Source organism: Anarrhichthys ocellatus, unplaced genomic scaffold (assembly GCF_004355925.1).
Source record: "Anarrhichthys ocellatus isolate YVR2014 unplaced genomic scaffold, GSC_Weel_1.0 scaffold2, whole genome shotgun sequence".
Lineage (NCBI taxonomy): Eukaryota > Metazoa > Chordata > Actinopteri > Perciformes > Anarhichadidae > Anarrhichthys > Anarrhichthys ocellatus.
The window spans coordinates 3,394,328-3,411,177 of NW_022280032.1; the positions used below are offsets into that span (position 1 = coordinate 3,394,328).

General features: G+C 41.0%; 3 protein-coding genes across 4 annotated transcripts; 2 read left to right on the forward strand and 1 right to left on the reverse strand.

Moving 5' to 3' along the window:
* Positions 1–2,162: 2,162 nt before the first annotated feature.
* LOC116393080 (three prime repair exonuclease 2) lies at positions 2,163–5,844 on the forward strand. Of its 2 annotated transcripts, XM_031865037.1 has the most exons (3): positions 2,163–3,072; positions 3,284–3,335; positions 4,976–5,844. In XM_031865037.1, exons 2-3 carry the CDS (start codon positions 3,284–3,286, stop codon positions 5,497–5,499), a joined length of 576 nt encoding a protein of 191 aa, XP_031720897.1. In that variant the 5' UTR covers positions 2,163–3,072; the 3' UTR covers positions 5,500–5,844. The 2 variants fall into 2 exon arrangements, with proteins under 2 accessions (XP_031720897.1, XP_031720888.1); XM_031865028.1 differs by lacking the exon at positions 2,163–3,072 and having other exon boundaries at positions 3,181–3,335.
* An 864-nt stretch (positions 5,845–6,708) lies between these two features.
* On the forward strand, positions 6,709–8,641 carry LOC116393067 (protein PML-like). The gene is made up of 2 exons (XM_031865001.1): positions 6,709–7,093; positions 7,501–8,641. The coding sequence occupies exons 1-2, from the start codon at positions 7,015–7,017 to the stop codon at positions 8,223–8,225; spliced, it is 804 nt and encodes a 267-aa protein (XP_031720861.1). The 5' UTR covers positions 6,709–7,014; the 3' UTR covers positions 8,226–8,641.
* Positions 8,642–8,835: 194 nt separating this feature from the next.
* On the reverse strand, positions 8,836–16,274 carry mpi (mannose phosphate isomerase). The gene is made up of 8 exons (XM_031864974.1): positions 16,193–16,274; positions 15,184–15,311; positions 13,891–14,091; positions 13,083–13,224; positions 12,701–12,880; positions 12,280–12,453; positions 11,469–11,677; positions 8,836–11,379 (listed from the first exon to the last, which is right to left on the reverse strand). The coding sequence occupies exons 1-8, from the start codon at positions 16,206–16,208 to the stop codon at positions 11,161–11,163; spliced, it is 1,269 nt and encodes a 422-aa protein (XP_031720834.1). The 5' UTR covers positions 16,209–16,274; the 3' UTR covers positions 8,836–11,160.
* Between the last annotated feature and the right edge of the window lie 576 nt (positions 16,275–16,850).

Below are 16,850 nucleotides of genomic sequence, written 5' to 3' on the forward strand. Positions count from 1 at the left end.
TGTGTGTGTGTGTGTGTGTGTGTGTGTGTGTGTGTGTGTGTGTGTGTTTGGATGAATGAATACTTCCTGCCACTGTATCAGCTCCCACTCTGTGCATGTGTAGTCTTCTCTACACACACATACACTAGTGTTTCCGCGCCCAACGAATTCTTGTACAGGTGAAAAAACAGAAGTCTCTGCAACTATCAAGTGACACTAAAACTAACTCGGACGTTATCAAATGTTTTGAGTGTCATTGCACCTGTTGGGAAAACTCTTGCACTCACTCCGTCCATGATGTCCTCTGAGGCATCCATCTTCTTCTTCTTCTTCTTCTTCTTACCACAACAGTAGCTCTTCCATCCTCTTCTCTCCCGGCTCTGGCTGTGAAAAGTAGCATTTAATCTTCCTGTAAACCAGACAAAAACAAAGTAGCAACTAACTCAGACCGTCCACGTTGTCTCTGCATATCCTTTCTCTCTTTCTGTCTCTGTCCACACAGACACCGAAACGGTGTAATATTCGGTTTTCCTGGGCCGACTCAGCAGCTCAACAGCAACGATGTCTCTGTACTTTAAGGCTCTAATATCTCTCCCCGCTTGCTGCGTCTGTGATCGGACGCTCTTGAGCGATCTCACCAACGCAACCAGTGTTCATCGACTTTCCCTTGAAGCTGGAGGTCTCACTGAAGACTGGGCTGATTGCAGTTTTAGTGCAGGTGTGCAGACGGGCAGCGTGTTGTCATCTTTACAACATTAACTGTAGAGCTGTTCAGAAAGAGCTGAAAGGACAAAACTGATTCCTGGTCAAATATCTACAAGATGATATTTGATGGGATGATCTGTGTACATGTCCAGGCTGACAATATGGCAAACAAAACAAAAAAAAAGAATTTTAAAAAAGCGAATGTACCTGTCACTGGAAGGCATGCTCTGCTTTCTCTGGTTGTTTTTGTTCCTCTTTTATACACAGTGTATGTACTATTTATGATCATGCTTTTGGGGTGTACATTGGTTTAAAAGAATCTGTTATAAAAGGTGTTATAAAAGGATATATTATCCTGTGTACGGTTCATTATCTACTATTAATCATGGCAACATTTTAACAGGCCACACTCGGTCTGTCATGTTTGTGCTACGAAGCCAGTAAAAAAGAAAAAAGAAAAGCGCTGTGTCTCTTTGTCTGCGCCACAATGGACACGGTTATGTATACGGTGCAATTTGTGTTATATTTCTTCTTTTTTTTTAATGATACAAACATGTTTATGGTTGTAAGAAAAAAAATTCATCTGCTTATTAAAAAAAGCAAAACTGCAGCCAAACACAAATGAGTTGAGTAATGTTTTGCAGAAGTCAAGAGATAAAATGTGTGTTTTACTTTGAAAGGATGCAATTTCCCTTTTCAACACATCGGTGTATCTTCAAACGTGTGTGTTGCTTTTAAATGTCAGATATTATGTTTTGGTTTAAGTGCAACTTTCAAAGTTGTCTCCTCGTCCCCGGCCCAACAATCTATATTTGCTGTGTCCGACATTTTTGTACCTTCCTGTTGGATGCGTGATTACTATAAAGGCACCAAGTCGCTATGTTTTTATAGAGGTTTACGCCCAGAAATGTCCCAAACACAACAAATAAGAAAATACAGGCGGAGGAAGAGAGTCTCTGCAGATACAGACCCCACGAGTGATGATTGAGAGGATTATTTTTTGTATGACTGTCATTTTTTAGAGGCCGTAAAGGCCTTCTCTTAGAGAATGTAAAGGCGCCCTGTTATATTTACATTCAATCTTTCCCACAAAATCCCTAAATCCAGCATTTTTAACACCCATGTTCTCTCGAGCTTTCAGTCTTCACTGACTTCTGCATTTCTTTGCCACATGTCACGACCCGGCTCAAAAAGTCGTAACATGAGGGAGACAAGACGAGTGATAAAAGTAATAAATAGACATTTATTTAAAGTACAACTAACTAAACCTAACTAAATAAACAAACAAACAAACAAACAAAACAAGGCAGCAGCCACCAGGTCCTCCACACAGGAGTCAGAGAGGAGAGGGACCTCAGCCAAAGAAGAGGGGCAGCCTTTATAGCTGGGACCAACCCAGCAGGCTCAGGTGGGGCTCGTTAGCTCCCGATCAACATCCTGCAAGACAACCTGAGAGGAAACAGACACAGACCCCTGGTGGAAGGGAGGGGTCATCACAGAGTCCATTGAGTCAGTTGAGGCAGAGCACTGAGGTCGTGTGTTTTTCATTCGAGCATTAAAGTCTTGGGCTCGTTCCTCGGCTGTTCGGCTACCGGAGCAGCCATTAGAAGTACACAAGAGTATGTGGACAGGGGTGATTTAAGTTTGAATTCAATACAAAATTCAGTTTAGCCCTTTTTGCCTAACCTTCCTCTTGTGTTAGGGTCGGCACCGACCCATTTTAGGTTTTAAATGCATAAAAGAACCACATAAATTAGTTTATTGCATCAAGGCTTTTTGACTTTGTCAGGAACCTCTATTTCAACAAAATAAAACAAAAACATTTTTGGTAACAAAGAGATGGTAACAGAAAGCTAACACAAGAGGAAGGTTTTAATAATGTGAAGAATTAGAATTCTTCAAGCCACAAACTAAACATTTATTTAGTTTCCATGTATTTTTTTATTCCAAAATATATATTTTTTTAAATTCTCAAATGTATTCACTCTTGAACCTTCGTTGGTTTCTTTCTCACGTGACAGTCGTAACTTTCCATCATCCGCCGGTCAAAACTGAAACCAAACGAACAGCGGCGAAGTTTCCACCTTCAGAGAAAACGGCTTTTGTTTCGCCACGTGCGACCCTGTGACACGCGACCAGATAGAGCAGCATGAGCAGGAAGGTGATTCATCAGAAGGAGGAGAAGAAAAACAAAACAAGATATTTTGAGTTTCTGTTCCACTTAAATGAAAGTCGAGTTCAGTGTCTGCTGGTTTAGAAATGATGTGGCAATGATTCACCTGTTAACTCCTCCCTGCTGATGAATGAAGATAACCGAGTATATATTAAGTAACCAGATGACATCTACTGTAGCTACAAATCAGCTGACACCACTGTGTACTGTCCAAGGTGAGTTCACACTTTTAATTATTATTTTCATTTTTTACATTTCTCACTTAATTAGTTATGTTTAAAATAACTTTACTTTTAATTTTAGATCATTTCTAGCTTACTAGATAATCATTTTGAATATTATTTAATGCATTGTCAGACAAACCAGACACGACTGAAGGGTTTATACTGTAGATGTTCAAATGTTTCTGTTTTTATATTCTTGCAGATGTCTGATAACAGAACCATCGTTTTCTTTGACCTGGAGACCACTGGATTAGGTAACATTAACTTTAATTACGTTATCATTGGCAATTGAATATGATCTTTTATTTGCCTTATAATAACAATCAGTGTTATAACTTTAACCTTTGTAACAATAGCTATGTAAAAAAATTATGATTAATTTCTTTGTATTAATTATTTTATTTCTTTGTCTTGAAAGTCTTTGAATTAATACTGGATTTTTTTCCAGATCTTTCAGCCATTACTTGTTGCCTTCATTACTAAGAATTTAATGTCAAAGTAATAATTTAAATGTTCTACGTTCATTGTTTATTCAGACAAAATGACTAAAATTAATTTTAATTTTGCATTTAGTCCAATAACAAACGGACTGTTAGATAGAAGAGCTTTGTCTTAAATGTTTAATTCAGTGTGTACCAGTGTGATGACACACATTTGTTTAACAAATCGTTCTGAAGGCTCCACCTGTTGACATGCATCAGCTGGGAAGTTTCAGTTTCTATTTCTATCTTAGAATAGGTACCGATCGACTTCATGAAGTTCTTAAGAAATTTAAGTCTGTTCAGAGAGGAAGAGATTTGTCATAGAACCAATAAGATTGTAGCTCTGAGGAAGTGTCCCTGCTAAACCACAAACCAACCAGCGCTTCCTGTTCAGGCTACGGAAGCTACAACCTAAAAAATGTTTTATCATAAAGTAACCACACACCTAAATGTGTTTTTTTAAACTGTAAATTAAAAAATGACTGTACTTTGATGAAACATATCAATGCTGATGTTAATATTGACATTTCTTACCAAATTGATAAAGATCTGCATTTCACGGTTGAAAGTGGCTCAACATCTACTGTTTTAAATCAGCTCTAATCTTCACGGCCAATTCTGGGATGGAGTTGACCGTTTGGGATTTAATCTACGTCATGAAATAAAATATTTGACTCCCTCTAATCAGACTCTCCTGCTCGCCTCTCCCCACGACGTCTATTGTTCTTACTTCTCCAGTAACCACACTGTAGTATTTACAATCACAGCAAAAGCCTTTTCTTTACTTTCTGTGTACCGGAAGTTATTAGCACATTACAAAACCTGGTGAATCAGTTTAAATGACTGAATATCTGGCAATAGCAAAGTTGTCATGATGTCCACGTTGTGAAAAGAGTGTGTAGATGAAGCATCAAGTTGTCTTAATTTTTCTTATTTAGACAACCTCCAGATTTGAAAAGTGAAGCCAGTTAAAACTTGCATTCTCTCTACTGACCATCAGGGGGCGACTCCTCTGGTTGCAGAAACAACTCTGATTGAATGGAAGTCTATGAGAAAATGACTCTACTTCTCACTTTATTTATTACCTCAGTAAACATTGTAAAACCTCAACCAAACCAGCGGGTGACACCACGATGACTGCGTCCACTTCTTGTATACAGTGTGTGGTTTTTACGTTTCCTGAAGGTCACTGCAAAGTCTTTGGCGTGCTTGGAAAGGGAGGGGTGAGCGGAGGGGCGTTCAGTTGGTTGCAATCTGCGGCCTCGCCACTAGATGCCACTAAATCTTACACACCGGTCCTTTAAAGGCGCTGATAGTTGGAGTAAAAATCACAACAATGAGCAGTTTGCTGACAAAAAGTATTGTATAACCTACATCTATTCACATGTGCTTGCTCTCCTAACCCTTCTCAGACACTACAGTGTGTCACATCATCCAGTTGTCGGCGGTCAGTGGAGACCGGGTCTTCAACGTTTACACCCTCCCGGACCGCGAGCTCACTGAGAGCGCCAAGCGGGTGACGGGCTTCACCGTCAGCGATGGCGAGCTGTTGCTCAAAGGGACTCCCGTGAACACCGTCCCTCTTGCTGACGCGCTCACCTCCTTCATCGACTTCCTTCGCTCCTTCCGCAGCCCCGTGCTGCTGGCGGCCCACAACGCAATGCGGTTCGACGCCCCCGTGCTCTGCAGGGTGCTGCGAGAGCTCAGTTTGCTGCAGGAGTTTAAGCAGGTGGCGGCCGTGTTTTTGGACACCTTGCCGCTGAGCAAGAACCTGTTTCGTCTGCACAGTTATTCTCAAGAGAATATGGTCCGCCACTTCCTGAAGAAGACCTACGACGCCCACAACGCAGTGGAGGACGCCACGATGCTGCAGGAGCTGTTCAACAAATGGCATCCCAGCACACGGGACATCTCCACAGTTACCTTCTCGATCTAGTTTAAAAAAAAAAAAAGCTACAGAAAACAAACAAAATCTTGCCATGAAAACAATAAATTCATTTAAAATGGAACCTTTCCTTTGCAGTTGTTCTCATCATATACCCTCGGGTGGTTGGACAGACTGGTATTTTAAACGCTTAGAAGAAAATTACGGGTAGAATTAACTTTTTGCGATTTGGAGACAAATAAATGCATGTTACACCCCAAACGTAAAGATATGTAATGTTTGTACTGTATGCTGATTTGTCTTATTGTGTTGTATGTATTGTAGCATGTGTCATACTCACAAGTGTTGTACTCTTATGTATGTCCAGTAATATTAAATAAATCCAGTAACATTAAACTTCTGTTTGATTCTTCTCGTCAACTTGGTATTTTATAGTTTTATTCTGATTTGCATCACAAAGACTTTTATGTATGTTTCAACATAGAAAATCTCTCCTCATTCACAGGATGACCAGTGGAGCTTAGTGATATAAATAATACATGCATACATACATACATGCATGCGCATGCATGCATATAGTGCAAATAAAGTATTAAAAGAGACAATCATTAAAGGATACCTTGTTGAAAATATAATCAATTTCCTTATATTAAGGGCAATTTATTTCAATCTTAGAGGTGACAATCATCACATATCACAGCTTTAACAAAAAAGGGGAATTAATACCAACCAGATTAATAATCAAAAGACATATATGAAAATTATATTATTCAGGCGACTTTTTTATACTTTCAAATAATCCTTGCAAAAAGGCAATTCATACAAAAAAGGAAAGATTAAAAAAAAAATATAGAATTAAAAAGATTTATGATTCGTGAAATTACCCAGTACTATAATCAAATTAATCACAAGTTTTAGAACGGCAATCAAAGTCAGCAACAATGTTAAAGTGGTTTCCCACAAATATTCCTCTGGCTAAAAATACTATATGAAAATACTTTATATAGAAATAAGAATAATAATAATCAATTTTCTTACAAAATATAACACTAGAATCAGTGTCAGCCCAACTGTTAGAGATATGTAGTACTGTACCGAAGTTCATCTTTTCTTATTTACAGGCTCGTAGCGCTACCATGTATGTCCTGTAGGGGCAGCATGCTTGTATTCTGTATATATATATATCAAAGAAGAAGAAAGGGCTTCTCTGCGCGTGCGCAAATCTGACACTCGGCTAAAATCGTGGGAAGTATTTTTTGTTTTTTGTTGGAAAATATGACTTTAATTTGCTACAATTTCACACTGCAGTTTATAACTACGTGTGTGATTACAACGTTAATCTTTTTAGCGCGAGGCTGAACATTTTTCTCTCCTTCTCTCTGTCAACAAAACTTTTATTTTGAAAGTTCTTATCTTCTTCTACGCGGGTGTTTAAAACCGCGGAGGGAAAATCTCTACGGTGGTGTTTACCGACGCCTGTATGTAGTTAGATACGATACTACCAGCGTCTCTAGTGTGTCTATTTTACTAAACTTCACTGTGAAACGTTATTGAAACTGTGGCGGGATGAAAACATCAGATTCAGACGGAGATGAAAAGTGTCAACATCCGCTGGTTTTCTTTGACCTGGAGACAACTGGACTGTGTTAGTTCCTTTATTCCCTTTATATACTAGATACAACTTTATGGTTGTTTAAAGTGTCCATGTATTGTCAGGAGGACACTCGTGCAGCAAGGCTCTTTTTATTTTATATTTGGGATAGACAGTGGACATCACGTCCATGTCTGCAGCATAAACACCGTTTATTTAATGTCACGTGTTCACTACAACATGAATGAATGAAAACACTACAAACGACTGTCCTGATCGGTTACTCTGCCTGCTTGTGAAAGATACAGAAACCATAATGCATGATACCAGATGTTTCCCTAGGACAAAGCTTTCTACTTCAGTTTAATATTAAGATGTGTGCCCTGTTGTTCCTAATTGTGACTTAATACTGCGGTAGCAATTAACTATTATGTTCTGTTATATCTTCATGTCTTATTCAGGCCAGAGTTGTGATATCGTCCAGCTGGCTGCAGTGAGCGGAGGCCACTCTCTCAACCTCTACGTCGTCCCTCGGTGTCGAATGCAGCGTGGAGCCTCCAAAGTGACCGGCTTCAGGGTCCACAGACGGAGGCTGTACCTCCATCGCCAACTTGTCCCCACCAACTCCCTGCGGGAGGTCCTGGTCTCCTTCGTAGCGTTCCTCCAGATGCTCGGGCGCCCTCTTGTCCTCGGCCACAACATCCGCCGCTTCGACTGTCCGCTGCTGGCCCGAGCTCTCGATGAACTGGACCTCAGAGCGGAGTTCGAGTCGGCGGTCTCCGGCTGTGTCGACACTCTTCCGCTGGCTCGGGAGCTGCTGAAGGACCGCAGCCTCCAGAGCTTTCGACAGACAAACCTGGTCAGGGAGCTGCTGGGCGTGGACTACAAGGCCCATGATGCTCTGGAGGATGTGCGGGCGTTACAGGCGCTGTATAGTGCGCTTCAGCCCAAGGCAGAGGTGATCTGCAGGCATGGGTTTACTCTGGACACCATGGAGAACAAACCTGCTGTCTCGAGTGTTAAAAATAAAGGGCCCTGTGGGAGAACAGACAGACTGTTAAGGTCTCAGACGGCAAAGAAGAGAAGGCCACAAGGTAGAACAGATGAACCCCACTGGGTGGCTCGATGGCACAGAACGAGAGGGCTGCTGTTCTTCGTGTGCAGCGGAAGCTGTCAGAGCTTTTGAAAGGTGATGGAGGTGTACAGAGACGATGCATGCACATCTGGATGATGCATGCACATCTGGAAGTCATGGTTGTTTGATAAGTCTTCACTATTTATTTCTGGAACAACAGACGTCAGTTTGTGTGATTTATAAATAGAGAAAATGAAGATGTCGCTGGGCAGATGTTTCTCTTCCTCTCATCAACGTGAGAAAATAGTGATGACTGTTTGAAATTGTGCCTTGTGTATATAGTTTGGTTACTGAGGACATGTTATGCACTTTTATCCTGAGTTTACTAAAGGTTTCAATAAGATCCACAGAATATTTTTATTGGAGGTAAATAAATGTATTGTATTTCTACAGTGTGTCCCACATTATATACTTCATTGCTGGTTAGTGCTTCATAAATACTTGGAATATTTAATCAATCAAGAACAAGAAAATTAAGCCCTGATTTCGCTCAAAGTCAACACACGTTAATGTTTAATTATTGAGTAATCAGGACTTAAACGTGGCGAATAAAACCTTGAACCCCCCCAAACATCAAGCACATGGTTTATCCAGATAACTCTGTAAACCTGCTTCTTCTCTTTTGACAGTTATCGTGAAATGAAACAACGAACACGACACATTAATGGCACACGGCTTTATTAAACCACTTTTACATCCACATGTTCTCTGCAGTCCCAGGCTACACAGCATCACCGTAATTAAAAATGCTAAACCATGCCCTCACTGGAGAAATACCCCAAGAAGTTCCATCGATAAATAAAACAATTAAGGTAAAACATTGATTCCTGTGCAAAGTACAGTATTCAAACTAAAAGGTGACTCAAAACAAGATCAGTGACAAAGGTGTGTGATAGTTAAAGTAAGTTAAAAATGCTCTAACCTCTACAAGAAGGTCACAAATATTAGGTTGTTTTTGACAAAAATAACCGGAGGTTCTGTAATTACAGAGACTCTAATCTGAGCTAATGGTTCTTTAATGAAAAATGTGATGATTTTAACTATAAACGTCCTATCTCTTTAATATTCTTCCATTTTTCAACAGTTTCAGCAACAACAAACATCTGAAGGTTTAGTGCATCTACGTATATTGGGGACAAGCTCAGAGATCCACCTACATCACTAATGCGGTCATGAAGTAGGTAAAAGCATTCACTCTGATACATATCTACTCACTGGTAGGTTGGCAGGCAGAGAGAGCATTCATTCTCAAATATATAATTCAAGATAACCTATAAAAAATGATCACAACAAGAAAATCCACTTCCTGATTGGCTGAATTCAGACTGACCCCGGTACCAACTGGAATATTTGCACCGTACTGAAATGATCCAGTGACATTACCATAAAGTGAGCATAAAAGATTTTTACTGTGACAATAAACCAGTCACCCCATGACATCACAACATACAGGTAAGACCTTTATAATACAGGTTTCAGGGTTCAGCTCTCTTACTTTGTAATGTCACGTATTGATGAATCGGTACATCAGATTCCGCAAAACATGCAAAGTCTGTAAAAAAAACGGTTTCAAATACTCAGAAATACAGACGTTTGTTCCAATAATACTATAAAATTGAATGCAGCGATTTGTTGTACTACTGTAGAAGACGTGGACGTGTTAACGGGCTCGGGTCAAATTGTATAAGTCTGTAACGAGCAGCATTAGTGCATTTTATAGTCGTATGTAAGTTTTAATCAATATGCATTCCTGATTCCCATGTAGCTCTTTGTTGTCTTAACTTTAGGATTGTTCTCTACTTGAAGTTTCCACATGTGCTGGTAACAGTTACAGCAGTACTACCTTCTGGGGTCTGTCTTACTGCTGTAAATCAAACATGCACAGGCATCTCAGTATTACACTATATACGGTTGATATATACGAACAATGTTTATTTCTTCAAGCTAAACTAAAATGATAAAAACAGTTAGTTGCACCAGTGATTTTTAGAAAGACTAACTGCTGGCTCATATAACGGACATGCTCAGTCCTCAACGAGGTGGTCCTGTAGGACTGCACCGCTGTAAACATACCACCACCCCCCCCCCCACACACACACACACACACACACACTGCTCCAGTGTTGTTTGAATGTGTAACAATAGGATAAAAACGTGCAGCTGTAAGTGCATTAGGAATAAAAAGGAAAACATGTCAGAAACACTGAAGGACAACTCATTTAAAATAAACATTGAAAACATTTTGAGGTTCATTTGGTGGATTTTTCCAGGCTTCTAACAGCGTCTCACTGGCCTCATCAGTGGATGGTGTGAGAAAACCACCTCACCAAAAGGTTCATTTATTAGCCGTTCCAGAGCTTTCGATCATACCCAAAGGTCTTCATCAGTAGATGGGTGTTATAATGGAATTGAAGACATTTTTAATTCTTCTAAGCACTTAAAGGACTGTGAGCTCCAGAACGGCTACAAAATTAACCTCATGAGGTTGTTTTCTCAACTGCTCTTTTCGAGGTCGAGTGTAAACTTCCATGCAATTTTGAATGCTGGATCTTCATCAAGAACCCTCAACTTGAGCCTGACAAAGGTCAATTTAAAGATGTTCATGTGCATTTTAATATATATTGGGTCCTATTCAGTGTTGTGGACATATTTTACTTTTTAATCTTAGTATGCTTTCCTCGTTCCAGCACCTACAAAGAATTTTGGATGTGCGCATCTTCTGCTTTTTTTCTTTTCATAAGATGTAATTGCATCACTACAGGTAAAAAAGACAGTAAAAACAAATTAGCAGTGAATCACTGCTGGACTTTAAAGCTAAAGTTGAGGTTGGGATGGGGGGGGGAGCAGCGGGCACAAACAGGCATCTACTCATTGTCTGAAAGCTCCTTTAACATACTACCTTCTAAAAAGTGCAGACCGTTCTGAGTCACACCGGAGGGAAACAAGAACACAGGTAGCATGAGGGTTCACACACACGGACTCACAGCTACAGGAGGCAGCAGGCTCGGAACATGGTCATCCCCGACTTGGAGGTGACGTGCAGGGAGACGCTCTCGTTGGCCGAGACGAACAGGACGGTGCCCCGCCTCAGCGAGACGTCGGAGAGGGCAGCGGCAGAGGTAGCCGCGGCGTCGCCTTCGATGACCAGGAGGATGCTGGCGCTGTCGACCGGAGCAACGGTGTACTGCTTCACCGAGGCCGGGACCTGCAGGAGGGATGGGATCAGAACATGGTGAGGACGTTTCTGTAGTACTAATACACATACAAATCTTTTTTTCCCCTGTGGTGTCCTACCTGTATCCTCATAACAGTGAAGTCTGGCACTGGGGGGTCGTATAGAGACACGCAGGGATCTGAAGCGTCCTGGACACACGGGAAGATTTTGGAGCTAGCGGGCGCCGGGCTGTAGTTCAGCATCTCACACAGCGTGTTGACGTCGATGTATTTCGGTGTCAGACCGGCCCGCACCGTGTTGTCGGAGCAGGCCATGCACTCGATACAGTCTGGATGGATGAATAGACAGAGAAAGGGAAAGCAAGTTTTATAAATAAGCAAAGTGGGCAGTCAGCTCTCCTTCAAATGGAAAAATCAATTGTCAAATACTCTTACAATGTTCGATACAGCTTAGATCAGCCTGAGACGTTCAACGCATTACAGGAGCTATTTCTCCTCCTCCACTTGCCTCGTTTACTTTTACAGTTAGTGATTCCAAGAATGCATTTTGACAATGTGAACGTCAACACTCAACTGTGGGATGAATATATGGGTGGAGAGGAACAGCAGCCAGATAAAGGTGAACTCTACCAATAATCACACATCTCATAGCTCCAAAAACATGAAGAGCACATCAATGAGCCACACGGTTGCACTAGCTGGCATCTTCCTTCATTCCTTCATTACCATAAACACACACTGAAAATAGTCCCTAATGAATGCACTATTTACTCCTCTTTGAGTAATGTTTGATAAAAAACTGCAGTGCCCAGCTGTTAAGGGAAATTAGTGAGCCTTTTTTAACAATGATCCTTTATATTTCTACATTCTACTGTACTCATTCAGCCTGGAGAAGATCTACAGCACTGAATCTCACAAAGCGTCGTCTGACCTCCGTAAAGGTAAGCGTGTGGCTCGTTGGCTCCCAGGAACATGGCCTGTCCTGGATCCAGGACTATGTAGTTCAGGAAGTAGATGGAGAAGCAGCCGATGTCTCCGGGATACTGGGAGTGGAGACGGAGCAGCAGGTCACCGTTGCTGCTCGATGTGTCCTTCCCTGCTGCACCTGCACGGGTCATAAACAGCCACGAGTTATAAGAGCTCAACAGCTGACTTGTGCTTCTTTAAAAAACAGTTTTAAAGCCCCAAAGTTGTAGGATTAGACAATGTCTAAAACTTGGCGCCTCCTGGTGGTAGAAAAATAAACTGGCTAAATTGTTGCACCTCTACCTCTGAAAGCTGGTTAGGCTTAATGACTAACCAACCAAACTAACTGACTCATCATCATCAGCTGCATCCCTCCAGCTCCTCACCCTCTTCAGTGACTCTCTTGAACAGCATGTTGAGCTGATCTACGAACACCTTCTTCTCGCAGTTCATCATCCTGGTGAAGCACTTCTTCAGCATCTGGCTCGTGTGAACCGCATCTCCCACGCTGCACCGCAGCTCCTCCGCTGCCTCGTTGCCCACCAGAGCACGGAACTCTGGGACACCTGATGGATGCAGACACATATATGCCCAGGTAGGAATTTCATTTTTGCCAAACATTTACCCTTCAATGTACAGTAACTTTTCCTCCCCAAAATATATGAGGTTTGACACTAAAATAAATATTTTTTCCCCCTTGTTTCTCCAGTAATTGGTCAAAAATCAATCCAAAATCCACTAATGACCCTGTGGGACTTTGGGACTCACATTTAAGGTATCCCAGGATCTCCTCCACTGGTCTGAAGCCACAGAGGCCCTGAAAGCGGGTGAGAGCGATGGCCATTTCCGGCTTGTGGTTGTTGTCTGGATAGTGCTCTGGAAACTGATCATGGAGACGAGCAGCTAACTCCTGATCAAACCGTAGCGACAGAAAAGGAAGAGGGTTACTTAAGGGGGAAGTGAGGGAGGAGAGCGAGCAGACTCATTGTTTTTCAGTTCATACACAGGTCCAGTGGTTTTACAGTTTAAACCAAATTAACTAAGCAATATATATTAGCATGTCAGTCATCCTAAAACAATTTAAATCATGTTGAATATAATACTTCTAACCATATATGTAGATTTGTGTATAGCACTTTCTTTGTCTCAATTGGATCAATTGAATACTGTAAACATTTGCCTTTGGCCTTAATCCACATAGACATTTATAAAGACTTTAAGCTATGTCCTGCTGTGAATGTTTGTGCTTGTGTGTGTGGGTGTGCATACATGTGTATTCTATGTCTTTGAGTTCTAGGTGCAGCTCCCTGATGAGTGATTGAGTGCACCTGGATGAACGTGTGGGGTTCACCTATATAAGCGGATCCTTGCTCTGCCCTCGCTGCCCTCGCTGTCTCGCCTGGCACCAGACCCTGGTCTTCTGCTGGATTTGCACATTACGTTTGTTTCGTGTCCTATAATAAACTGTAACCTTTGGTTTTTGGATCTAACTTTGTGTTGTGTCCCTCCTTATGTTGCGAGTTCCGAGCCGGTCGTAACAGTGTGTGTGTGTGTGTGTGTGTGTGTGTGTACTCACTCTGTTGGGGTGGGCCTGTATGGACAAGGCTGTATTGACAGAGAGGACTTTGAAGAGGAAGGGCAGCTGACCCTGGAAGGTGTCTTTCACCTTAGAACCCAGGCAGGCAGGGAAGTGGGCGATCCACTGGCCCAGCGTGGTCTGTGCGATCCGGTTGTCTTTAATCTGGGCGTCGCCTTTTGGGTGGGCACCCATCCACAGCTGGAAGAGAAGGTAGAGACGGGTAGGTTACGTTATTCTGACCTAACTGGGAAAATACAAGTGGGACAGTGAATGTGAAACACAACCAATAAATCAAACTTTAGACACGACAGTTATGTTGCTTCCTTCCTTTATGCTCTGTTAACAAGCTTCCTCAGGGAGTCCAAGTCGTCTCCAGACACTCTGAGAGAAAGGCCTGCTATCATAAATGTACATTAAATCAATTTATCTAATGCTGTAATCCAAAGTGATTTATACTCAGTGAGAAGAGAGAAGACTCCCAACTAGCTCACTGAGTGTAAATCACTCTGGATAAGAGGGTTACTCTAATGCCTTTAATGTAAATGAAGGACACTCAGGGACACACGCTTGTTGGTGGACAAACGCAGACAAAGTTTTTGTACCTATTGTACTTTTTTGGTACAGGGCAGTCTCTCTAACCTGGGACAGACCTGACTTGACCCATGTAACAGTTTCAGTGCTATTCCAATAGCATATCCTCACAAATTGCTGATGTGCTTTCAATCTTGTTCCTTTGTATTTGTATTGCTCCATATATTTATTCTTTTAATAAATCGGTAGATACTTAACTTTATCATTACTAGGACACTGGAATGCAACTGAACAAATGCATAAATAAACAGTGATCTTGATGGTATCTCACCAAACATTTATAGTAAATATGGGGAGATACAACTGTAAGACTAACATGTCGTAGACAACAATAAGTCCCATACTGTAATGTAGGATTAAACATGCATACCATCATCTGACTATAAGCATGAAAAGTAATATGACCAACCCTGGCATGTGACAGTAATGTGGCTTGCGGTACGTGAAAATGTCACCAGCGGAATAACCTGAACTAATGACCTTCATGACAAAACCCTGCAGGGCTGCTGCAGCTAAATAAAGAAATACTCATGAAATGCATGGAGAGAACAAGGCTCTCTGCCAAGACGCTGAGCACAACACCACAGTTCAATCCCTGTGTCAAACACATGCTCATGCATTTTCACAGGTTTATCAGCGTCCTGCTCAAGGACCAGTCCGGTGATCTGAACCAGTATACCTTCCCAGTGATGACCTCACCTCTGCGTAGGGCTTGCCATCCTCCACCACAGCTACTGGGTCTCCACCGACCACGAGTTTGGCCACCTCGCTGTCCAGCCCGACCTTCCCCCACGCATAGTTTTGCACGGCACAGGTCAGGGGAAACACTGAGAGAGAGGGACCAAATCTAGTGTTTGTATTCTTTAAACAAAAAGTGAAAACAGTACTGAATCCAGTATATTCCAGGGGCCTCCAATTGCCCTTTACAGCTGTGAAAAAACATGACCCTCTTTTATTACCCTTCCTAGATGTGAACTGTGTACATCTTTTTTTCTGTCTAAGGGCTGTGTGTCTGTCACCTATTGTCTAATGAGACAGATAGATAGATAGATAGATAGATACTTTATTAATCCTGCAAGAGGAAATGTGTTCGCTACAGCAGCAATTATGGTACAGGTAAATAAAATAACAGAGTAAACATATTAAATATCAAATGCAAAATATATGCAATGAAATAGAATAATATTAAATTAACTAACTAATGTTACATAATTACATTCCTACCACATATAAATAAGAGACAGGAAAAAACAGAAAGCACGTCTTCCTAAAACAAACCCCGCAGTTTGGAGGCTAATAAACTGGTTTGTTAACAGCTGCTCTGTAGTTCAATAAGGCGTGGCGTGTTTTAGACAGGGGGAAATAATCACACACCACCTGGCTAAATATACGGTATCCCTTCTTTTTATAATAAAACAGTAACATTATTCTGCGTAACACCGGGCAGCTGACGAGGCAACGTTCATTGACAGAAACACCAACAGTAAGCAGGTTTATCTGAGGCAAACTAAGCCTGTTAGCCAGGATGTTGGGGAAAAAAATACAAATGCCTGTAACGCTCAACAACGAGCTTTTTTTTAACGCATCAATAAACCTGTCTCACGTATCCTATGACGTCAACAAACCATTGCACCGTTAGCTGGCTAAGCGTTAACCGACGTTACCGGATGATTTAAAACGGTTCGTGTCGAGAGAAGATCTCGCTCACCTCTCACTTCCTCCATGGCTGGATGCTACGTCAGCTTGTCAGACCGTTTTGGTGACGTCACGACTCGACTCGCGACTTTCTCTCTCTCTCTTTTAGTTTAATATCTAATACGTCACTATGAAAACGCAAAAACACACAAAAAAAACCCACATTTGATGAACTAGTATTTTTTTATGTTACTTGCAAAAAGTTCTTAAAGCTGTAGAGAAGCTTGAATGATTGGTGTCTATGTGATCCATTGAGTTTAGTAGATTATTATTTTTTATAAGAATCGGCACCGTTTTAGTTAGTTCTTATTATTTTGTTTATTTTAATTTTATATAAATATTTATTATATAATTCCTTGATCATATTATATGTTATTAATCATATCTTATGTCATTGTCATAGACTTGCTGAATCACATCTATGTCACTTATTTATTTAGTCTTTAATTGCTTTTGTATAGTTTATATACTTACCTTGTATAGTTCTTATTGTTTCTATTTTTATGTTAACTTCTATTCTAATTTAGTTTTATTATTTAGGATTGACTTCCTCTTTTATCTGTGTTTATTTCAGTCCGTGTGCTTCCGCAAAAGCTGAATTGTTTCTTAGCATTATTCAAAGGTTTATTTATCTTATTATTATTTATTGTAATTACTATTATTTAAACATA

Coding starts and splice junctions, on each gene's coding strand:
- LOC116393080 (XM_031865028.1), top strand. CDS start 3,203: ATGCATTGTCAGACAAACCAGACACGACTGAAGGGTTTATACTGTAGA. Junction 3,336..4,975: donor CCTGGAGACCACTGGATTAG/GTAACATTAACT, acceptor AACCCTTCTCAG/ACACTACAGTGTGTCACATC.
- LOC116393067 (XM_031865001.1), top strand. CDS start 7,015: ATGAAAACATCAGATTCAGACGGAGATGAAAAGTGTCAACATCCGCTG. Junction 7,094..7,500: donor CCTGGAGACAACTGGACTGT/GTTAGTTCCTTT, acceptor TGTCTTATTCAG/GCCAGAGTTGTGATATCGTC.
- mpi (XM_031864974.1), bottom strand. Junction 14,092..15,183: donor ATGGCAAGCCCTACGCAGAG/GTGAGGTCATCA, acceptor CTTCTCTTCCAG/CTGTGGATGGGTGCCCACCC. Junction 12,881..13,082: donor GATCCTGGGATACCTTAAAT/GTGAGTCCCAAA, acceptor TGCATCCATCAG/GTGTCCCAGAGTTCCGTGCT.